The 24916-nt window shown below is 38.9% G+C and overlaps 2 protein-coding genes across 2 annotated transcripts; one reads left to right on the forward strand and one right to left on the reverse strand.

Moving 5' to 3' along the window:
• Positions 1-294: 294 nt before the first annotated feature.
• On the reverse strand, positions 295-4282 carry LOC133124482 (zinc finger protein ZIC 2-like). The gene is made up of 3 exons (XM_061235725.1): positions 2929-4282; positions 1595-1758; positions 295-1302 (listed from the first exon to the last, which is right to left on the reverse strand). Exons 1-3 carry the CDS (start codon positions 3875-3877, stop codon positions 1108-1110), a joined length of 1308 nt encoding a protein of 435 aa, XP_061091709.1. The 5' UTR covers positions 3878-4282; the 3' UTR covers positions 295-1107.
• A 5831-nt stretch (positions 4283-10113) lies between these two features.
• Positions 10114-12765, forward strand: LOC133124947 (zinc finger protein ZIC 5-like). The gene is made up of 2 exons (XM_061236552.1): positions 10114-11161; positions 12229-12765. Exons 1-2 carry the CDS (start codon positions 10114-10116, stop codon positions 12618-12620), a joined length of 1440 nt encoding a protein of 479 aa, XP_061092536.1. The 3' UTR covers positions 12621-12765.
• Positions 12766-24916: the final 12151 nt, after the last annotated feature.

The following is a 24916-nucleotide window of genomic DNA, read 5'->3' on the forward strand; positions in this document are numbered from 1 at the left end:
TGCACTCACAGTGTGTTATCGCCGTTTCCTTTGTTCTCTTCATTTCTGATAGATAGATAGATCGATAGATAGATAAGTAAATACATAAATATTTGTTTTAATGTGTGGGCTCTTTCATGAGCAAAATAACTAACTGCAGATTCGATAGTTGATCTGCAAGGAACAACTTTGGGAATGGTTTAAAATAATTCACTAAAATTGTAACATTAAATCACAAGCATTCAATTCTTATTTCACGCACACACACACACACACACACACACGTTTAAAATAGTCTACGCTCACACAGGGAGATGAACTTTGCAACACTTTTTATTATATTTCTATATTCAGCAGTTCTTGCAACTCAATACAATGATGACATGAAGCCTCTTAATTTTGGACAAAAACACATTCAACACATGTTCATGTTTGGGTCATAATTGTACATTTACTGTAAAGAAACATTCTTTATAAATATTGTTGTATCTGTGGCAAGTAAATACTTTAATTTAATTACACGTAGATAAATATGACTGTTAATATTTACAAAAGGAGAGATTCAGTAATAACCCAAAATCAACGGCAAGCGTTTATTTTCTCCACATTTAGTCCCTACATATTTCACAACTGAAGCTCGCAAAGCACAGAACGTCACAAATGAAACGTAGCAAACGAAAATGACATTCACTAGTAATTATTCTGTCTGTTTGTGTTGTGTTAACTTTGGCACAGTTTCCTGTTAATAGGCTAGTTGTTTTACAATCAAGTTGCCCTATTGGGATCACATTATTTAACAGTATAATACAGAAGTATCACAGCATGTGCATATAAAAGTTCAGTTTCAGAAACATCTATCACTTAAGTAACACTTACACATCAAATACATAAAATGCAACCGTGAGATAGAGGGCAAGTCATTATTTATTATTTACACATTTTAAATACATGTGTGTTCAGCTGGTTGTTGTATGCGCAATGTAATATCCTGATGTAGTAAAGGCTATGTATCGCAACATGTTACGACTGTATAGGTGGATGCCTTCGGGCAAGTCTTCAATGAAATTGTATCCTTTATTTTATCTTCTTCTGTTCGGCGATTTTCGTCTGGACTCCGATGATTCGGTCCTAAACGTACCACTCACTAAAATTGGAGGATAAGCTGCTTTGTCCGTTGTTCGTGTGAACCGCCGACACGGGCGACAAGTTGTTGTTACTTTGGGTTTCAGTAGACGGAGACACCAGGCCTGGGGGCGTCGCGGATTCATAGCCAGAGCTGCCTGCGGGCGATGACTCAGACCCGGGAGGTGAGGATTCGTGAACCTGAAACGAACACGAGACAAAACTGAAGTACAGTACACAGTTCATTCGTCAATTCATAATTGCTCTCTCACTCTCACTCTCACTCTCACTCTCACTCTCACTCTCACTCTCTCTCTCTCTCTCTCTCTCTCTCTCTCTCTCTCTCTCTCTCTCTCTCTCTTTCTCTCTTTCTCTCTCTCTCTCTCTCTCTCTCTCTCTCTCTCTCTCTCTCTCTCTTTCTCTCTCTCACACACACACACACACACACAATAGTCTACTACACTATTTATCCATCGTGCAGTGTCATACTTACTTTCATGTGCTTCCTCAGGGAACTGGGGTGAGTATATGACTTGTCGCACATTTTGCACAGATATGGTTTGTCAGAAGTGTGAACGTGCATGTGCTTCTTTCGGTCACTGCTATTCGCAAAGCGCCTGTCGCAGCCCCCGAACTCACAAAGGAATGGTTTCTCTCCTGTCGAAAAATCAATGGAAAGGAAACAATTTAGTCTAACAAAGACCGTTTATTTATATATATAAATAAAGCATTTGTGGACAGGACACTGATTACAACACAAATAACACTAATATGCAAAAACGCATAAATTAAAAAGTAAAAAAAAAAAAACACAACGATCCCCCCTTAAGCATGGCATGGCGTAAAATAATGTTGCGGGTCTGCTCCAATCGGTTTTGGTGACGAAGTGTCCGCAAGTAGCCTATGAACTTTTCCGTAAATTTAAGAGGTGTGGTTTCAAAGAACGAATTACCAAGAAAGAGGTCTTCCGGACCAATCATGCCATTTCCTGATTAACGTGTCTCACACCTCAAATTTTATGTGAAAGTAAATGATGTAAATGTTGCAAAAAGGAATTAAAATGAACTTAACCCAGCAATACATATCATTTTGGAAAACCATTACAGCTAAATTTTTAAGAATGTCACACATGCAAAATCCTATACTCGTAACGCAAATGGTTGAATCCGTTTGTCTAACACCGACTACCAATAGAATACGTTAGGCTGACTTAGTAAAAACAATATTGTGTGTGTGAATATGTATGCCTGTATGTATGGATAAATGGATAAATAATTAAATATAAGCGCGTTGCATATACGAGTACAAATAAATTAATATCACACAATAACCATTATCATTCAGCAACTCAAGCATGGAATATATAGCTACAATAACGCACGGTGACCTGAAATAGTCTTTGACCTTTTTAAGCGTTTATGGACCACATATCCTCTGTAAACGTGTTACATAATAATACACAGCATGTATTACAAATATTGCACGTTTTACACACTGCAGGATTTCGGCTGTAATCAGTTTAATACATTCCGTGTCCTTAGGGCATTTACTCCTCGTTTTATTCAGCCAACTTTTTGACTACAAAGCACTCCACTATTTTCCAATTAAGTGAAAAATACAACTGTACAGCTGTTTGACAGTTATTATTGGCTGTCTACTCTACATCGTTTTATCCTAAATAGGCTATATGAGAAAGCCCGGCGTAGCCTACTTGTTCGAGGATTAAATGAAATCAGATAGTTGCAGACAACACTGTAACAGCTACCGCCATACAATCCAGCGTAGCGTACTGCGAGAAAAAATGGCATTAAAAAACTTCGTAATTACCTGTATGTGTTCGCTTGTGGATCTTCAGGTTTTCCGATCGTGCGAAAACCTTCCCACATCCAGGAAACGGGCAGGGAAAGGGTTTTTCTCCCGTATGTACTCGAATGTGATTAACCAGTTTATATTTCGCTTTAAAGGGTTTGCTCTCTCGTGGGCACTCTTCCCAGAAGCAGATGTGGTTGCTTTGCTCTGGTCCCCCTACGTGCTCCACGGAGACGTGGGTGACCAGCTCGTGCATGGTACTGAAAGTTTTATTACAACTTTTCTTCGGGTTGCTTAGCTGTTCCTGGTCTATCCACTTGCAAATCAACTCCTGCTTAATACACTGCTGTCGCATGTAGCGGAAGAAGGCACCAGGGTGATGATGGGCTGCCATGTTCATTCCCATGTTCATGGAGCTATACTGATTATGAAGTTGGGCTGCAGAGTAGGGGTCGGTCCTGGGGCTGGATACCTGGTGATATTGGTCCGATCGCCCGAAAACTTCACCCGGTAGTCCCAGTCGCATTTGTCCATTTAAAACATTTGGAGAGCCGTGGGATCCATGCTGGTCGTGGATTCCTGGGAACAATAAGTGGCCTTGGCCGTCTGTGTGGGAGTGATGCAGAGAGCCCGCTGTGGGGCCGAATATGGAATGTTGACTGCTGGTTGGAGAGGAGTCGCCGAAGCCACGGCTGCGAAAGAGAAAGTCCCTGGTGGAGTTGAAATGCGAACTCGCGTACTGCGTGACATGAGCTGCATGCGCACCCAAAGCCGCAGCGGGATAACCAGCTGCTTGAGAGGTAAAAGCAGAGCTCTGTCCAGGAGAGAGGTCGTGGTTCAGTTTAAAGTCGACAAAGGTATTCTGGGTTAGACTCAAGTCTCTGTCTTGTATTTCGCTTGATGAATGATGCCTGGCAAACGTACCAACACCCAAACCAGAGAACTGATGACCAGCGTCCAGTAACATTGTGTTGCTCAAAGAATTACGATTACGTTCAAACCAACTATATGCACAACACCAAGTCACCTTTAAGCGTAAGTAAAAAGGTTAAATGTATAGTTACGGAAGTCAAGCATTCCGAATGAACAAAATCCCACATTGGGATAAGTTTGAAGCGATGATCTTTAGACTGTAAAACAGAATTACTTGCCGTAGCAACCACTTACTCGGTTAACTTTAAATCCCCATTAAGCGATATGGAATCATTCCTGTGGTTTCCGGAGCAAAATCGGATAAGTTATGCTGCTTCCTTTTCACAAAACAGCGATATGAATGCCCACTGACTAGATTTTCTTCCCACAGGTTCTTGATGAATCGCAGACTGTTGTTCGCAATAGGGCACTCTCGTTTGTCTGTGTACCTCAGAGGGTCTGTTCCTCACTGGAATGACAATTTCGGATCTTACGCCCCTTTAACTGAAGACCGGTCATTCACGCGCCAGTCTCATTGGTCACTGCACCTCATCAATCCCAGGTAAACCACCAATCACTTCGCCCCCCCCCCCCCCCCCCCCCCCCCCATTAATTACCGCCTATTTTCCTTTCCTTTTCCCAAAAGGGCTAGTCTGGAAGGAGATAAACAACATAGGGTACTTTTGTTTATGTACTCTGATTTTATGCCATTTTGCGTATAATTAATATATATATAGTTCAATTAAATAGATTCATACATTCACATTGCCTATATGTTTGGTTATTTAGCATACTATAAGTAGCCACAGTGTAGAATGACTCGATTCACATATAATTTGAATTGAAATAAAAATACTTAAATGATACAATATAGGCTATGCAGAACTAAACTTATTTACGCGGTTAGGCCTACGTGTCCTTATATTGATATATCCATTGGATTCCACAGAAAGCCCAATATAAAATGTCCTAATGAATTAGAAGATGAAGCAAAGGTTAAGGTTAAACAATACCGTTAATGATATTACATTTTTATGGAAGTGTTTCGTGTTTCTCAGGGACATACATATTGACATTAATTAGTGTAACAAAAAAGAACGTGGTAGGCGTACTTCTAGGCCATTATGTACACACACTGAATTATTTTGGGCATCCTAATACAAATAGAAGTTTAAAATGGCGAACATTTTCAGGTATTTTTTTTTTTTCAGTTACTCGTATGGCGTCTATTTTCGCAAATTTCTCTACATTATTATAGATTATTACATTCATGCGGAGACCATTGTTCTTTAGCCATTGCAATAGTTACATATTCGCACGCGCTTCTGCTCTCACTGGCGCACACAAGCCAAAGGAGGCGCGCACGCACGCTGCAACATTCAGAAAGTTTAAAGTGCCTGCATTGCAATATTAAGATGAGTAATATTGCAATACTGTTGCGATAATAGGATAAATAATGTTACATAATGAGACACATTAGGCGTTTGGATAGCAGGACAACTTATTCCTTAAGTATTACCTTATCAATATATTAATTATGGAGTCTCACACGTCAACGTATAAAAGTTATTAGTGATATGTGTTTTAAGTTATTCGAAGGCGTGCAAAGCATTGGTCTGGTTGCTACACGTTCATGAGAATTTTTCTGAAGTAGGTACCGGTGCTGCTTTTCCTTCAAAGCCCACAAGTCACAAGCAATTTCAAGAGCTACGCCACACACAGACACAAGAAGCTCAATGAAAAACCGAAGAATGTGTTATTGCAGTTTACTTACACTTTAAATGTATTCTAACAATGTCCTGTCCCATCAGACCAAACCTTCACTCCACTCTGTAGCCTTCAGTCCCTCCGAGCAGTAAAAAATAATGAAGAGGCAACTGCACAAAACTTTTGAATTCTGTCTCTCCAGACCCCAAGCCCTGCATTCCAATTATGTACTATTCTTCTTCGACTACATTTCTACCCTCTCTGCAGGAATCGTTGGGCCGATCCAAGTTCAAAGCCACGTCCCCCGACCCCTTTAAGATGTGCTTTATTTATGTGGAAAACCACAAACCCCAGTCCCATCTCAAGGAGTAGGGGGGCGGGGGCGGGGGGGGGGGGGGGGGGGGGGGGGGGTGGGCGTGGCGCAATCTCGCCTGCTGTTCTTTACTGCATATTCGGGATTTCCATCCCTTCGGTTTGTCGGGAGAACGGGGTTGATTGGCAACACGGGTTGGTTGGCACACAGCTATTTTCTGGTCCTTTCAAGGTCATAGACACAGAAATGTAATATCAAACTGTTCGTTTTTTTTTAAACTGCACTCTTTTTTTGTGATGTAAACATTTCAGTTTTGTCGTATTAAAAGTCACTAAATCATAAAACAGTTTTAGATAGAGATATTAGAAATGCTTTAGTTCTCAGTTAGTAGAGATGGGTGCGTCCCAATGTGAGTGGGGTTGGTTGGTTGGTTGGCACATATTTTAAGCATGATTACATATAATTCTGTACAAAACCCATGTGCCTGTGTGTATGAGTGAGGCTCTGAACACAATATTGTGGTTACTGCCCCATCAGTCACACAGACACAGGCACACACAGTCCATAGGCCTGATCCACATGCTCACAGGTTTACACACACACAAACTCTCACACACAAATGCGCGCGCGCGCACACACACACACATACACCCACACACAAGAAGCAAGAGAAAGGGAGAAGAGTAGGTCTATAGGAACTGATTCTACTGATTCAACTCTATATATTATATCTATTATATTATATTTATTTTATATTTTATATCATAAATATGTATTATATTTATTTTCTCACATTCAGTATTTGTGCTTTCAGGTTCGTATTTGAATTAAATGTTGAAAATAATTTATATTGATTGCTACATTCTTTGTAACTATAGCATTTTAACATTGTGCCAACCAACCCCATAACGTGTGCCAACCAACCCATGTTGGGGCTGGTTGGCACAAGTGTGCAACATGACTTTAATCATTAGCCACCTAATTTTACAATACATTTGTGTACATTAACATGTGCATTTACAACAGAGACTTAAACTTTAATTTGAGATGGCCATTGCAGAATATGGTTGTTTTTTACTCAACCTTGTTTTTACTGTGTGGATTTTTATGTATGCTTAGAGTCGTTGTCCTGCTGGACATCCTACCTACGACCAAGCAGGGGCAACCAGATTTTCTGGCAAGATTTCTTGGTACTTTGTTGAATTGATTGTGCCATTGATCTTAGAAAGTGCTCCTGGACCACTGGCAGCAAATCATCTCCAAAACACCAATGAACCACCGCCATTTTTGACAGTAGATACGAGGTACTTCTCCTTGTGTGAATTCCATTTTGCCACACATGTGTACGGCCAAAACGTTCAATGTTGGTCTCACCAGACCATAGCACTCTCTTCCAGGAACAAGGGCATTTTTTGTGGTTTGATTGGTTCAGCCATTAAATCAGTTATGCGACTTCCTGGTTCCAAAAAAACATTCTGGCAAGTGGGTCTCGAGTACTGAAGTTGAGAAACACTAATGTTGAGCACTCTCCGCATGTTCATTGTGAGCCATGACGTCCGTGGTTCGAATCTGGCCACACACCCTTTGTCGCATGTCTTTCCCTCTCTCTCTATCCCATTCTTCCAGTCTCTCTACACTGTACTGTCCAATAAAGCCCTAAAAGACAACTTTTTGGAACTTCACTAAGAGGACAGAAAGCACAGGTGAGCTCAATAATGAGAAAGGGACTGTACCTCCACAGTTGATGACCACAAATAATTCTGGCCATAATGAAGAAAAGCACCCAAACATCTGTCCGACAGACCAGAAACACTCTTCAGGCGGCAGGCCTGGATATGACAGTGACCACTGTCCACAGAGGATTTCACATGCAGAGCTACAGAGGTTACACTGTAAGATGCAAACCACCAGACCTAGTTTGGTACAAAAAATGTTGGCTAGGTTACAGTTGGTTAAGAAGTACCTAAAAGAGCCTGCAGAGTTCTGGAAAAAGGTATTGTGAACAGATGAAACCATGACTGATTATATCAGAGTTATGGCAAGAGCACAGTGTGGAGGAACTGCCCAAGATTCAAAGTATCCCCCTTCATTTATGAAATATGGTGATCATAGCTTCAGCATGTAGCTGCCACAGGTGCTGGCTGACTTGTCTGCATTAGTCAAATATTGCATCTTCTGTTCTGCTCTAATTCAACTAAATGGAAACTCTCACAATAATAGCTATAAGAAAGATTTTTACCCTATCCAGGTACCTGATAAGAGATAGGCACTGAAACTCCTTCAATAACACTGCTTAAGCACTACAAAAAATTGAACACATTTTCCAACCAAACGCTATCACTTGACCAAGTTCATTCCGATTGATGTTATGTACTTACATGCAAGCCCTGCATTTGAATGTTTTCTTATATATTGTTTGTATGAGTCCTGAATCCATTTCAAATGCACTATATTTCATAGGATTTTAAATGGGTCTTAGGTGCTAAATGCAAGGAGATTTAATGAAATAATTAATACAATAATTTCCCCCCATTTATGTCAACAGTGTTGTTTATTTAAATAGGGACTGCACATCATCGCGTAAATAATTGAAAACAAAACATTAACACTTGCACAAAACTCACAAGATAGCCTAGATAATTCGGCTTATTACATTTGAGTGCATTATCATTAGGAACTTTCAGTCGAACGTAGTGCTTTTTTAGTAATTTTATAACTCAAATCGCACGGACAAAGAAGTGTATGCTTAACTATGCAATTTCATTCATTCATTCATTCATTCATTCATTAAATCACTTATTCATACTATTGGTTTATGTTTGTGGCGCATATTTTAAGTTGTTTAAGGTTAACTTTCATTATTTATAACATTTCTTTATTTTTAATGTTTATTTAATTGCGAATATGCGATGTGGTATTCTTGGAAACCTCTCAAATAGTCTACTGGGCTTGTGAGCGCAGGTACCTTTAAATTAACACATTACCACGGTGACATAAATGCATCACGGATCCTGATGGTTGCCCTGGTATCATAAAGCACATCAGTATACATATTTACAGAATCCTTTCCCATCCATTAGTAAAATGGTGGAAGTGAATTAATTGAATATAGGTGCCACTGCCTATTTAGAATGAAAGTGTAGCCTATTTCTGTCCTCAAAACATATAGGCCTATGTTGAAAGATTAATCAAATTAATAACAATTAATTCAACTCTGATTAATGGCTACATTTAATGATATACTTCAATCCAGTCGACCATGTGTCTACAGTAAGCATATTACAAGAATACGAATAAATACCCATAACCCGGTAGATGCCCTCAGAAGGTATTGATTTAATGCCTGAGTTGTTAAATTGAATAATGCGTACAAACAAGTGCTTAAGTTTGACAGTGAAATGTAGGGGACCACTGCAAATTAAAACATGGCTTGATTTAAAGTGGCCGCAGTTTCAGGTGACTTCAAAAAACATGATAGATCAACGAATTGCCCGCAATTCAGAATACTTTTATTTTCATGACATTTAAAAAATAAAATAAAATAATTCCATTATAGAAGCAATTGTAACTGAATTGTATCTGTATTTAAAAAGGCACAGAAAGAACACCTACGCAACACATCTGCCGATATGGTGGATAATTACTCTGCCTAGGCTTAATAGGGTAAATAAAGCAAATGTATAATGGTTTACCCATTGTAACTGTTTGAAATAGATTTTCAAAGAAAGACTGCCTTCTCTCTCTCTTTCTCTCTCTCTCTATCTCTCTCTCTCTCTCTCTCACACACACACACACACATTTAAAAAAAATGTTTAAAAGTGTCTAGAATCGGAAGAGAATCTAAAATTATAATAAAGCAAACTGGTATGTCGGTAAAATTATTTTCATACATACATACGGGTGGGTGGCACATAAACGTATGAACACATTTGTTGGTTACTTAACGATTATAACTTTTGGGGACACTAGTGATAAAGGGAGTGAGGAGGCGGATCCCCGCTGTGACTGTGCGTTGAAAGACAGCCAATCGTCTCCTTCCTTTCCCTGCCATTCATCGAACTCCGTCCAATACTCGCAGAGCCATTTCTAAATCGTGTTCCCCACTGTGTCTTCCAACTGTTGTATGTTCTGTCGATCGTTTGAGGACAGACTGAGAAAGGGAGAAAGCAATGTTAGAAGCAGGACAAAAGTTAAATACGGCTATATATAGAGAATATTTTTACATGTGAAGGGAAAAAATATTGAGTGCGGATGGGCTTGACTTTGCGTGTATGGAGACCCCTTTGAACAAGAGGCATCCGACGCTAAGATTAGCAGATTTTGCAGCAGCTCAGCCCATTCCTCATCAGAATATGACAGGCCTCCCGGGGATAGGGGTTCACCAACCTCACTACAATCATGCCCGTCTCCACCCGGGGGACACGGGCAGCGACCCCGGAGTGGCACTCAGTCCATTTGGACCCGAGCACATGGCACAGACAAATGCTTCAAAACTTAGTCCGTCTCAGCACACCCTAAGCCACCCCGAAGCCAATACTGTGGTATCTTTTACCACTTCTCAGACAACATTTCCTTTCCCCGCGGCTCACCCCCACCTAGGCTACACCACCAGCAGAGACTACGTTCTCACGAGAGATCTTCAGAGATCAACCTCTGCTTTGCACGCGCTTGGCGATCGGTGTAGTTCCGCCTCCTCTCCTCGTCGGCATGGCACGTTTCTTTCTCCAACAGGTGCTTACGGGCACGCGGACGGTGGTACCCATTCACTTTTTCCGGGACTTCAAGATCAAACAGCCCAAGGTTCCCACTCGCATAGTACTCTGAACGGGCAGCTGCGCCTGAGTTTTCCGGGGGACATTTATGGCAGGCCAGAGCATTTCGGTCCCAGGCCCGAACACTACGGACGTTCTCTTTACGGCTTCAGCTCCTCGAACCAAAATGGGAATGTCGCTTCAACTCCTCATACAGCCGCAGGGGCGTTTTTGAGGTACATGAGACAGCCCATCAAGCAAGAGTTAATCTGCAAATGGATTGATCATGAACAAACTTCAAAGAAGCCCTGCAGCAAAACTTACAACACCATGCATGAACTGGTTAACCACGTTACCCTAGCGCACGTTGGGGGACCGGAGCTAAGCAGTCATATTTGTTTTTGGGAGGAATGTCCGCGAGATGGCAAAGCTTTTAAGGCAAAGTACAAACTGATTAATCACATACGAGTTCATACGGGAGAGAAACCGTTTCCTTGTCCTTTCTCTGGTTGCGGAAAAGTATTCGCTCGCTCGGAAAACCTGAAGATCCACAAGAGGACACACACAGGTTAGTTAAAGAGTGCTAGCAGATCGAGCAACAGAACACAAGGAAGTTGATAAGTTTCACTTTCATGAAGATGCTTGGATACAAGCTTTAATAATACCATTGTTTTATTAATGTTCCATCGTCTCCCTGTAATATGTACAGGCGTCGGTATGGTAAATATAAACATCAAATTACTTAGTTTAGCGTAGTTTATTTTTCTCAGGACAACTATCTCGGTATTGTTTAATTTGTAGATTAAAAAAATGTCAAGCCGAAAGGCCAATACTAAAAGTTTTCCATCCCAAGTATGTGTGTGCGTAAACGTGTGTTTGTGTGTGTGTGTGCGCGCGCGTGTACATTTTTGACATGTAATTACATTTAATGAAACATCCACCGATAGGCTATCTGAAGCACCAAAGGTGCTTAGTTTATTTGCCGACAGTATAGGCTATTTTCAACATGCGTAGGCAACACATGTGTGAAAAACGCATAGCATTATTACTAAAGCAGAATGCTATAAAGGATGATTATTTTGTAATAAACGGGAGCAGCCGTAAAAAAATAATTTATGAACTTAGCTCAGCGTGCTCTTAGAACTTGTGTGTCAAAATACTTTTTTGATGAGTTTTTCATGAGTATGTCTGCTGTAACGGAGAATTAGAATCAGTGACAAATATGACGTGAGGCACACACGAAACGATACCGCGACAGCACTGGCTACCATTTACGCGAGGGGGCGGGGCTGGATGTAAATTGTATGGTAGAAATTTACTGAAAAGTATGGCAGACAAAACATTTTGTACCAAATGATGGAAATAAGCTCCCTCATATTTTGAAATACCTATTGAAAAATATGACAGTGATTATCAGGCTACCATTCATTTAATTCAGACAAGACGATTGAAATGTATAATGGTTTTTTAAATTATTTGTATTTGTATTTTTTATTTTTACATTTGAAACATACGCAGGACTGCATTATAATTCCTCTGAATATATGAAATCTGCCTGTCTATCTATAATTTTTCACGAGTGGAGATTGAATTTGTAATAACCGTGCACCCCCCCCCCTTTTTTTTTTTTTTTAGGAGAGAAGCCATTCAAATGTGAATTTGAAGGGTGCGACAGGAAATTCGCAAACAGTAGTGACAGGAAGAAGCACTCTCACGTCCACACCAGTGACAAACCTTACTACTGCAAAGTAAGAGGCTGTGACAAGTCGTATACCCACCCCAGCTCCTTGAGGAAACACATGAAAGCTCACTGCAGATTCTCCCCACCTCCTTGTGTGAACACTTGTGAGACATACCACTCGTCGACGGCTCACAGAGAAGACCCTCTCTCCCCAATCTCCGAGCCTCACAGGTGCCATTCTGCAAGTCTCTCGCCTCAGGTTGCCAATCTGAATGAATGGTACGTGTGCCAAGGAAACGCCGGTCCGAACCAACCTCACGGTCCGTCCAGCGATGTTTCGTCGTAAAACTTGGAGGAGGAGGAAGCTTTCAGGAACTCGGACCCAAATACAATGATTTCATATGCACAGTGCAAATGCAAACGCTGCTAAAAAATGCAAAAATCGCCCCCCAAAATGCGGCAAGTTCACTGAAAATGAAAATAGAAATAGATTGTCCAATGAAAATATAAATTTGTCCAATACAGGACCAGGAAACAAATCCCGGGAAATAAAATTGCTAATTACAACAGCCATCATTTCAACAAAATCGATACAATATGTAGATATCAGAGGCATGGAAATCATCTCTGGATGATCAATTGAATATACATTGAGTATGCCTACATAAATGATGTACAGGCCTTTGACACCATTCATTCATAACTGACTGGATGATTGGATGGCTTTACCCTTTTGATCTCATCGCTATCCATACAGTTTAAACTATATATATATATGTATATATATATATATATATATATATATATATATATATATATATATATATATATATATATAATCCCCTGACGTATAAAGGCACATAATAATAATGATGATAATAATAAAAACAATCGCAATCAGAATTATTATTATCGTGACATGCTAATAATAATATTATTATTATTATTATTATTATTATTATTATTATTATTATTATGATTATTATTATTATTATTATTATTATTATTAACTAATTTAAAACTATTGTGAACATATTGCAGATAAGAGCTAGCGTATAAAACTTGATCCCTAAAACAATTTAATTCACAACTCGAACGATGTCTTGCCTATAAATGACTAATAAGAAAGATAAGGTAAACATAAGCATATCAAGGTCAACAGACGAATCAGACTACATTCCTCTCAACTTTGGCAAAGTGAAAAAAGATTTTGTCTTGTTTTAAAATTTTTAGTTAATATATATTATGCAAAACAAACGTAGAATATTAGTTTGTGATTATAGATCCCAAATCTGTAAATGTCCCTTACAGACTTGTATATTATGGTGTTGGTGGTCGTGAGAGTAGACAGATCTTTATGTTAAAGTTATAATTTATTTAATGGTGTAACGTTTTCCTAAAATTAGATGCACTGAAGATAATGAATATTGGTTGTGGTGACATTAAGTGATTCATACTGTATATTTGTACAACTGACATTCATGTCTTGCATGCATTAGCGTTTTATTGTGGAGATGTACTCTCGCATGCCCTGTGTTTCGGGTCAATGTGTTGTCGAGGTGCATCAAGGTATTATTACTTTTGATGGAAAGAAAAACTGTTTAATGTTGGCTTTGGAGATCTTTGGTGTCAATGATAAACATTCACGAAAACAGTGTCAATGGAAACCTTGAATAAAAGTGGATAGGATAGGAAAATGTTAAAGTCGTGTCGTTTCATGTGCCTTTACCATATACATATACCGTAGCATTGCTGACGGATGCAGCTGCAGTATATCATATTAACTGAACCTATGACTTAAATCTACAGCCAGGCTTCGCTTAGTCAGAGTACTCACAGCACCAAGAAAGAGGTTCATTTAAAATATGAACTCTAGGTCTACAAGATAAACATTACAATATAGCATAGGCAACAAATTGTCTGCTACATGCGGGTGGGGAAAATGCATAATTTGTAAGACAGAAAGTCAACAGAGTAATTATCATTTAAGTCAAGTAACTGATCAATTGAGAAAATTATATAAGCCCGAACAAAGGCATTAATGCATGATTCGTTCATGTGAAATATAGAAAATACACCTGTCAATAAGCATGCATAGTCTTGTTCTGACTATATGAAACAATAGCCCGTCTTATATTAAAACGCATCACGTAAAAATCTAAGTGTTTCCTCTAGAATGAAAACTGAGTCGCGACTTCAAAGTAATCTAGCCTACTCCGGAGCAGAAGGATTGGGCAATCAACATGGCACGTAAGGATTTATATGGTCTAGTTATTGTGAACAATGCATTCGCATTTGAATATATCGAGGAAACCATCTACTGCCACTAAACCGTCAGACATCAAAGCCACCAAATGTAATTTTCTTTCATCAAGGTTAAAAAATCTCAACGATCAGCACAATAGCAGGCTACATGAGTATGAAGAGCCAGACACACAGAAGTGGTTGCTTCAAGATCGAATCACGAATCAATTATCAATATTATAGGGTGAAATTCAAGCTTTGCGGACCATAGCAGTGACTGATTTTGAACTACACTAAGACTGACCGCTGCAAGTCCTCATAATTGTACGATGAGTTTTTGATGAATTGTTGAAAGGCAAGTGAATCAACTTGCATGGTGCTTCAATAGTAATAGGCAGACAAAGGGGCCCAAATCTTTGTACGGTTTAGCTTTGGCAGTTTAACGCGGTTCAGAAATCAATCAATCAATGTTCGAGGAAAAAAGACAACCGTGATCAGATCCAAATGTGGCAAGCCACTTATCAGACACTATTAAGTTCCGAAAATAATTTAATGTAAAGCAGACTGTTTGCATACTGCGTTCATGATGCATAAAGACTGTGCTGCGGTTATTAAGTTAATTAAAAGCAAGCGTCGCATTAATCAGTGTGTGATACTTTATTATGATACAGACTTAGTGACATTTATGTCCATTACTTGTTAGTCCAGTCACTTTTCATTAATGCAGGTTGTTTAATATTGTCTTCCTAGCCCCACGACATCCTCTACTTACATCATGAAGTTTAAGTGTAAATTGTTACTTCGGCGCCGCCTCTCTTTTGTACTCAAACTTCGATTTGGAAAGGTAAATGTGTTTACCTAATCAAGTACAAGTACTATGTGAATGGTGAGAAATAAACATAGTGAAAAATAACCAAACATATGACTCTTCTGAGCGAGAAAGGGGACTTCATAAAGGAGCGTTGCAGTCACCCTTGAATGAAAAACGCTTTGAAGTGGAACTTATTATCTGGGGAATAGTTTTCGGTTGTCCTAACGACGCTGTTGAATTGAAACCGCTCTTCTTTGTCACCGATTTGTTCGCCTTTACTGTGATGGCCGTAGAAATCATTTACATGGACTGCCTTAATGTACAGCCAGCAAATCAGTAACTTTCTAAGTCAGACATGCAGACGCCACTCTCCAGAAGACAAAGCAGAAGTCGCAGGGAAAACACTGTCGGTTCTCTCCCATATTATTCTCCAATGTATTTGATGTCATGGTGGTTTCAGAGTCCACTGCTTACTCGTGGATGTGTTGTCCATTCAACTTGAGTCATTGTAACTTTCTCAAAAACCTTAGATCAACCCTAGATAACGACCATATTGGAATCAATTAAATAGTCTACTTTGTGTTCAAATAAATCGGAGAAGTTGTTTGCGAATACATTTTGAGTAGCGGGGAATTGAGGGTGGAGTCACGTGTACCAATTAGGCCTAAGCATTTTTGATAGAAAACTAAAATGACTGCCAAGAAGATTCTATTCATGAATAGCTTACCAAAGAAATACGATTTGAACTGATCCCAAAGTAAGGTGCTCTCTGAGATAGAAAGTCTAAATGGTCCCTTATTATTATTATTATTATTATTATTATTATTATTATTATTATTATTATTGAGTGAAAGAGACGCATCACAGCGATTGTCGCAATGTGAAATTACAATTTAAGGAAGTCGTCTATATGGTGCTATTCTTTTATTTCCCGTTATTTAGGCCTAATCGGTTTAATATTATATTATATAGGGTGAATTCAGGTCATTTGGGACACTTTGTAAATTCAGTTTCTGTGTCTGCCCTCACCACCAGTTTTAATAAGATACCCATAACATGTGCATGTATAGCAAACTATTTTGTAATCACTCAGCCAAAATAATTTTTTTCGCCGGGTTTGGCAATTTGGGACACCACATTAGATACTTCGATACAGAGCATTAGACATTTCCAAAATGTTTCTACTGTTCATATGGAATGTTTGATATGATATGGCCGATGAGAGCCAATAGTCCTATACTCAGCAAATCAGGAAAAAATCTAAATCTAAATCGTTCTTGGATTGTCCCATTCCTTGCAATGGGCAAATTTTATTAAGAAAACGCACGCACGTACGCACGCACGCACACACACGCATGCACACACATCACATCAAAATAGTAAGTCACATTTTACATCACGTAAACTTTATTTAAAAAAGAATAATACCCCATCATTCTGCTTCTTATCCATCTTTCCAAAAAACATGAATTTATAGTGTTAAAATGTCAAAATCAGGGTTAATAACATTTTAGGGTGAGTTGGAACGTAACTCTGGCTGGCTTGTGCCAAAACTCCTTAAGTTCCACCACTGCCATTGCTCTAGCTCTGGTAAAAAGCATGTTACACAAAAGATTAGAGTGACATTTATTTACAAGCACTCAGTCATGTTATATTATTATTTTTGTGCAAAGTATTTTTTTAACGTCCCAAATTACCCGAAACCACGTGTCCCAAATGACCGTCTCAAAAGTATGAAAGGTTTTGCATAATTAAAAAAAGAGAAAAGTTAAGATTATATTCAACAGTTTTTTTCTTCATTAAAACGTCATCCATCATAATAAGACATGCTTCATCATGCATGACATTTTCATCTTCTTAACAAATAGCAGGTCCAAATGCTATGTTCCTGTACTTATTGCGCCTCGTCTCCTGCCAACTTCCTGAGTGACTGTCACCACTTCAATTAGATCATATTATAAATGTTATGTGATCATGATCGTTTAGTTTATATGCAAGGTCTTTGAGGTGAAAATTCTGAATCACAATTAATCACACAGTTAACGAGAAAAACTGAACGTATTTAAGCTGTCCGAAATTACCTTACAGTATGTCCCAAATTACCTGAATTCACCCTAGCCTAAAGGTGCGTGCACACTTCTGGCCAAAGAGAAAATAAGTTATGACTTAGATCGTTTTCTTGCTGAAGTATCAACTGAAATATACAAGGGACATCATTATAAACTAACGAATGACATGTGTTTCGTGAAAAATCTTCCGTCCAGGTGAAAAAAATTTATGAATGAATGGCTGCCAGATGTTAATGGTCGTATATGATTTGGCACATATGTGATACTCCGGTTTGTGTAGGCATATGCAATTCAACCAAACAATAACCACTCCAAGAAATGGAAGGAAACATTTTCGCTTGCCATTAAAAATATGTCACAGATGTCTTGGTCTTTTACGAAATTTGCAATTACGCCATTAATAATTTTCTATAAACCATATCTTAACCTATTTGTTGTGTCAGTTATTAGCGATTTAATCACTAGGATTTAGAATGCGCCTACAATGGGCAGTTTATTTATTTATTCATTCACTTATTGCAGATATTCCCCAAGTAAGTTTAATTTGTCATTCACGTTTAAAATTCATTCATTTATTCACCAGTTAATTCATTCATGCATTCCATCTCACCTGCTCCTTGAGTGAAGAGTAGGTGAATTTGTGTTCAAAGAAACAGCACCTCTCTCCTTTCAGCTGGTCTCTAAATGAATAGCCCACTCTTTTTTTCTTCGCGTATTGGGCAACGACAGTTTTACAAACTAGTAGCCTATATTTAAAACCATCGCACATATCCTGCCCCCACCAGATGTCCGACATTCTATGAGGCCTTGTCCGAGAAAAACGGGCGGAAATTCACTGTGCAGGCATTTTGCCAAAACGTTCCCTGCACCCTACCTGGGCACAAGCTCACGTTCCGTAATAAATGAATGGAAAAAACTTACTGGCTATAGTTTCAGTTCTGCCTGCATGCTTCTTCTCTGGTCAACTGCACCATTTTAAATTGGGATATACTTCTTTTCGAATTACAAACAGCGGTGTGGGGACATTAATTTGTCGCTGTACAGCACATTGTGAGTAAAAACACCGACTTCTTTCTCGGTTATGATTGAACTCAGTCGAAGTTTATTTGCACGTTTCTTTTTTCTGTCGTCTTGAGGAGACGACAAGCTCGTTGAGAGCATTTCTGAAGCGGAATAGGTTGATGTCCTCTTCACTTAGAAGTGCATGAATAGTTTAAACTTGAGTTAAAAGTATTAGGGACATCCAGTCATTCTTGCGGAAGTCCAGTTCGAGCAGCTATGAAGTCACCTATTAGCCCCGACGTCTTTCTGAGGAGATTGGTGCAGTTAAACATCAGACAATGGGCGCTCCGGGGTGTCTCTCGCCTGACCTATACCCGATTTTAGTAGTTTATAGTAACTTCATTAAATCAATTACTAAGTGAACACATCATAATTTATTTGTAATTAGCCCTGAAAAGCTTGTTTTTTGCAACACTCTACAGAACAATGCTCAGCGGGGTGTCTAGTGTTCGACAAGTACTTGCTGCTTCTCTCGATAGCCATTATTTGCCAGCTGCAACAAGTAGAATCTTAACGTCTTAATCAGGTAAACTATTGAGCACTATGCAATTCAAGACTGGCTATAGGAAAAGCCAGTCTTGAAAACGGAGACGGCACATATCTGCTACATTAAGCGCACGTTTGGTACATCTCCATAACCGATTAAAGAGGCATGAAACTCAAATGCTTCGAACGTATCCTATATAAACCCATATATGATAAGTGTTATAAGTGTTTAGTTTCAGTTGCTCAGAGATCAGTTATATGTTGTGGGTATAGGATGATGTTGGAATTAAAAAATGTTTTTCTTTAACCAACGAGTTCAGGGTTAACATTATGCAAACGTAAATAAAAAGTGGACAAATACTTTTTTAGAAAAGTCAAGTAGTCAAAAGGCAATAACAAGTCAGCAACGACATTTACACAGTGTCTGGCTGGCAGTAGGTTCACCTAAAATATTGTAGTTAGTATGGAACTTAGGCTTACAAAGCTTTGTCTGAGGATATGTGGCTCATATTACATGATTCTGCAATGGTTATGTCAAGTTACACTGGTAGGCTATGCAAAAGTTTGGGCCTTCATGCAGTAGCAGGCAGTCTGACCTGGCCAAGGTACAAAGGGAAATCCAGAAAATCCAAACATTTTGACACCAGCCGATCAAAACTGGGACAGAATCAGAATCCAAGAAACAAAAGTCGGGGTACACAAAAACGGTGGAAACACAGAATTGTGGGCATCAGTGTTTGCTGGCGGGTGATGAAAAACTGTCATTGCAGCCAACTGAAACCCTCCCACCCCTGTGCAATGCTAGAGCAAACTGTTTGTTGTACCCCGTGGCTACTAGCCACAGTGGGTGCTAGCACATTCTAAATTCAATACCAGACAATGGGGTCTATCCACAAACCTTACCAGGATGCGCTACAAGCAGACCCAATGCTTCCTTTTTTTAATTAGCAAAATTTTTTTTTCATGACTTTTTAGGTGTGTGATGTTTAAGTTAGTAACCCAATAGTGATGATGTGGCAGGACCTGAAACAACCCATTTGTCTGAATTAAAGAAGTGCGTGCTAGAAATTTGTCCTAAAATTTGTCCGCATGAATGTAAAAGACTGATGTAAAATTATAGGAAGCGTTTGGTTGTAATTGCTGATAGGAGTGGTGCAGCCAGTTATTACTTTTAAGGGGACAATTACTTTCCAACATGGGTGATATGGGTGTTTGAAAACATTGTTCATTAAATGAATGAAATAATAATTTTAAATCTGTGTTTTATGTTGACTCAGATTCCCTTTGCCTGATATTATATTTTAAATGAAAGTAGCCATGTTCAATACTCTGTTGCATATCCCTTGCAAGCAATCACTACTGACTCATATAGACATCACCAGGTACTGAGTATCTTCTCTGGTCATGCTCTGCCAGGCCAGCCATCTTCAGCCCCTGCTTGTTTCTTGGGCTTGTTGCCTGAAGCTTTCTCTTCAGCATATGAAACGCATGTTCAACTGGATTCAGATTGGATGAATGACTTGGCCAGTCAAGAATTCAGTTTTTGGCTTAAAAAAACTCCTTTGTTGCTTTAGCAGTTTGAGTTTGGAAGTATTTGTTTGAACTTGAGCAGGTAAGATGCTCCTGTACGCATCATATTTCATTCTGCTGCTGCTATTAGCAGTAAGATTATCACGGAAGACAACTGTGCCAGTATCTATGGCAGCCATACATGCCCAAATGATAAGACCCCCACCACTATGATTTACATATGGGGGGGCTCTAGATATTGAGCAGTTATTTTTGGCGTCCACACTTGCCATCACTCACTGATGTAAGTGAACCTTGGTCTCATCTGTCCAAAATACCTTTTTCCAGAACTCTGCAGAAACAGCCCACTACTACGCAAGTCCTAAAGTATTTACTCATTGTATTATTACTTGCATATATAACTCAATGCTGAATTTTGGCAAGGTAACATGTCTATCAAGTGAACACAATGATCTTTGTTACACAATATGCCATTTGAAAGCGTTAAAACTCACGGTTCTATCTATCCTCTGTTTTGCAATGTCATTGTTTTAGAGAAAATGGATCCTTATTTTGTAACATGTGGCATGGCAGAACAAGTACGGGGGACCTAATCTTCTCTACATTTTGGAAATCCACAAATGACAGTCAGTATCCTTTTCACAGCAAGGTCCAGCCAAACAAATCCACAATAGTTTCTAATTCCAAAAACTTGCTAACTTAGAGAAATATTGATAGAATATCCATTGTTTACTTACAATTTACACACAGGAATGCTATTATCTACAGGTTGTATAGGCTCTCTGGAACACAATCAGCCCATCTATGAGGTTCTCTGGCCAGTTTATGAAGCTGCAGTACAACCTCTACTCAGCATACAACCGGCTAGGGGTATGGTATTACAGTGACAACTGAGTAGCATTATAGCGAATAAAAATTCCAACAGTGTATATTTCGGCAGGTGTGCATAAAGCAACACACACCCTAAACAAACAGTAAACCTTTCAGTGTGCTTGCTGAGACAGTTATGCACCAGGTGAAACTGTCCTCCTCATATTTCTGAGGAGGATAGTGAAAACATTATCAGCTCCACATTAGATTCTCAACATTTATTTTGAGTGACTTGATCCCATTTTCTATTATTAAGCACATCTCTTGCTTTCGACAATGGGTGCACTTGGACTGTGCCCACATCAGGGTTCAATTGGAGGGACGTGTTTTCTCTTTTGGGTGATATATTTTTTCCACTCTGATTGGCGGCTGCCAGAAACCCAGGAGGGCACACTTTTTTGTACTCCTGGGCCATAGATGCTATTCCCAGAAGCCCAGAGAGCCTGTGCTAGAGCAGAGAATGCTAGTCATTGGTTTACAGTGGATGTTTGACTGTGATTCCAACGTTAGCAGCAGCCTGGAGCCGTTTGTCTCCATCATAGATGTAGCATGTACAGCAATTTATTTATTTTGTGTGTAAATATTTATTTATTTAGTTTAGGACTTTGCTTTCATTGTTAGCTTATAGAGCATAATGTTGCTCTATAAGCTAACTACTGCAGCTGAACTGGCTAACTGGTTTATAAGAGCGCAATGCTGGCTACTATGTGTGGCCAAGGTCGCTAGCTTAGCTTAGGTTGGATAGAGCCAATACAATTTAAAACGTGTATTTTCCACAATTCGTGTGTGTGTATTCTTTAGCTAGATGGCAAGCTAGCCAGGCAGTTATTTCTTATACAGTAGTCTGTAGGCTACCGCATGTTAATACAAACTTGTAAAAATGAAGACGGTCGTAAACATAGCATATCGATTGTTGCACAGTTTGTGCTATTGTAACATAATGAAAAGATTAACTTAAATGCGTTGTGGATAGGCTTTTATTTAAATCAATGTGAAATCCATTCTGTTTAAAGAGTTGCAAGATGTCTGTTTCTCTTTTCTTTTGTGTTGCTTCCATTACATTACATTACATTACATTAAATTACTGGCATTTGGCAGATGCTCTTATCCAGAGTGACATACAGTTGATTAGACTGAGTAGGAGACAGTCCTCCCGTGGAGTAATGCAGGGTTAAGGCCTCCAAGTGCACAAGGGCCCAACGGCTGTGCGGATCTCATTGTAGCTACACCGGGATTAGAACCACCGACCATGCATGTCCCAGTCGTTTACCTTAACCACTATGCTACAGGCCACCCACTACACTCAGCTTCCTTATAAAGAGAAACTGAGTAGAAATGTATTTACCCCTTTCTGTATTTTACAATATCCTCCATATCTGCCCTCTAAAGCCTCTCGCCATTTATGGTAATTTCTATTGATTGATATTTTCACTTTGTCCAGAAAACCATCCATGCTCCCAAGACTGAAACTCATGAATTTACCCAGGTAAATTGCCACCAGCCGCCACTGATGCTTACAAATAAGGAGCAGACTTTCTTTTAATAAATGACATGAGAAATTGTGGGATGTTTGACTTGTTGACGGGGGTTGGGTATTTGACAAAACTTCAGTCAGTGGTCCTCAATCAATAGAGTGCTGTGAAGAAAGCATGTAATAATAGACAAAGGGAACCTGGGTAAACACAAAAGATATTTTTGTTAAAATATTGTTTCATTTATTCAATTAAAAAAGCTGTCAAACATCCATGTTGTCCTAGTGAAAAAAACATTGCTGCCTCAAACATACATTTCTTTATTTTTTATTATTAAAACATTCAACAGTTTTTCCCCTTTTTCCCCCTCAATCCCTTTCCACCCAAAAATATTCATTAAGGTGCCGATGGACCCCTTAGGACACAACTCACAGATCGCTGAATGAACAAGTTAATGCCTTAAACTTAACAACTGGTTGCACAACCTTCAGCAGCAAAGAATGGTTGAAAAGAATGATGAAAAGAGATTATTATTATTTATTATTATTATTATTTTTTTTTTCTGTAGGATAGACAAATTTCACAGGGATGGGTTTCCTGATAACATTGGATTTTAGGATTAGCAAGTGTGTTAAGCAACAAATGTTGTCTTGTTATGTGAGTTTCCCAAAAGTCATCTTTTGACGGACTCTTAAGAGGAACTTAACAAACAGCTTCTTTGCAAATCGCATTCCTGCCAAAGTATGAGTAGTTGATAAGTCAAGTTTGTACATCCATCACTAGTTTTCAACCTATCAGCACTGAAAAATAGCTTTCCAAAATATTTCTAATACTTATAGACAGTGTAGTTTAAGTATTTGGTGGTACAATGTATGCTCTTTTGGCTCTGTAGTCCAGTACATAGGATTTGAAATTAAACAATAAATATGAGGTTAAAGTGCAGACTTTCACCTTCAATTTAAGGGTATTTAGATCCATATTGATAGATGTGTGCAGGCATTAGATCCCGTTTTCTACACTGTCCCTCATTTTAAGGGACCAAAATAATGAGAAGGTTGGACTGTTTCTGATTAGCCACATGTATTCAATTGCTTCCTTAGTACAGGTATAAGAATATTTTCAGAATCTATTCTTGATTCCAGGTTTTTCATTGCATCTGGAGGCTGTTATTGGCATCGTCAACATGAGGACAAGAGAGAATAATATATTATAACATTGCATTACATTATGGCATAATAAGGGAGAGAAAAAAGAAAGAAACAGTCAGAGATATAGGTCAAACAACAGGCTTGCCATAAACTGTTTGGAATATAATTAAGATGAAAGAGAGCACTTTGCAATAGGGCTGCTAGGCCAAGGAAGACCTCTCTAGTTTGTAACCAAATAATTTTCACAATAATGAAAAAAAAACCCCAAACCCCTGTCCAACAGATCAGAAGCAGACACAGACTGCATGAATCAAAGTAATGTCTGAGTCCTTTTCACGGCTAGGGTACAGCGAACCAAATGCATAATTGTCATTCTAAAAATGTGCTAACTCAGGGAAACGTTGATAGAATGTCCATTGTTTACTTAGGAATTCTCATTGTTCTCTATTTCACCATTGCATACTTCTTCTAAAGTACCTGTACATAGGAATGCTATTATCTATGTTTTGTATCGGCTCTCTGGAACACGATGTACAAGTTTCTCTGACCAGTAAAATATTAGACTTCCAAGGAAGTTCTCGAATGTGTTTGACTTGTTGATGGGGGTTGAGTATTTAATAAAAACTTGAATCAATGGACCTCAATCAACATATTACTATACAATATTTTATTATTGTGATTATTGTACATATATCTTTACAATCTTCTCGACCTGTTGCTGCTCGAGGAGAGCACAAGGAGGAGAGGTATGAGGAGGGTGACAGGCAGGTGCAAAAAAGTGTACTTTTTTCAAAATACAGTATTTTACACCTCATAAGACCCATATTATTTTGTTTCCATGTGTCCTTTTGGAGTTTCCAAATGTCATTTTTTGAAAACTGCTTTAGAAAAAACAATGCAGAATGCTCATTTTTGGTATTATTGTCATCAGATTGAAAATGGGATTTGTC

Source organism: Conger conger, chromosome 3, assembly GCF_963514075.1.
Source record: "Conger conger chromosome 3, fConCon1.1, whole genome shotgun sequence".
NCBI lineage: Eukaryota > Metazoa > Chordata > Actinopteri > Anguilliformes > Congridae > Conger > Conger conger.

Coding starts and splice junctions, on each gene's coding strand:
- LOC133124482 (XM_061235725.1), bottom strand. CDS start 3,877: ATGTTACTGGACGCTGGTCATCAGTTCTCTGGTTTGGGTGTTGGTACG. Junction 1,759..2,928: donor CCACAAGCGAACACATACAG/GTAATTACGAAG, acceptor ATTTTTCGACAG/GAGAGAAACCATTCCTTTGT. Junction 1,303..1,594: donor CCCTGAGGAAGCACATGAAA/GTAAGTATGACA, acceptor TGTTCGTTTCAG/GTTCACGAATCCTCACCTCC.
- LOC133124947 (XM_061236552.1), top strand. CDS start 10,114: ATGGAGACCCCTTTGAACAAGAGGCATCCGACGCTAAGATTAGCAGAT. Junction 11,162..12,228: donor CCACAAGAGGACACACACAG/GTTAGTTAAAGA, acceptor TTTTTTTTTTAG/GAGAGAAGCCATTCAAATGT.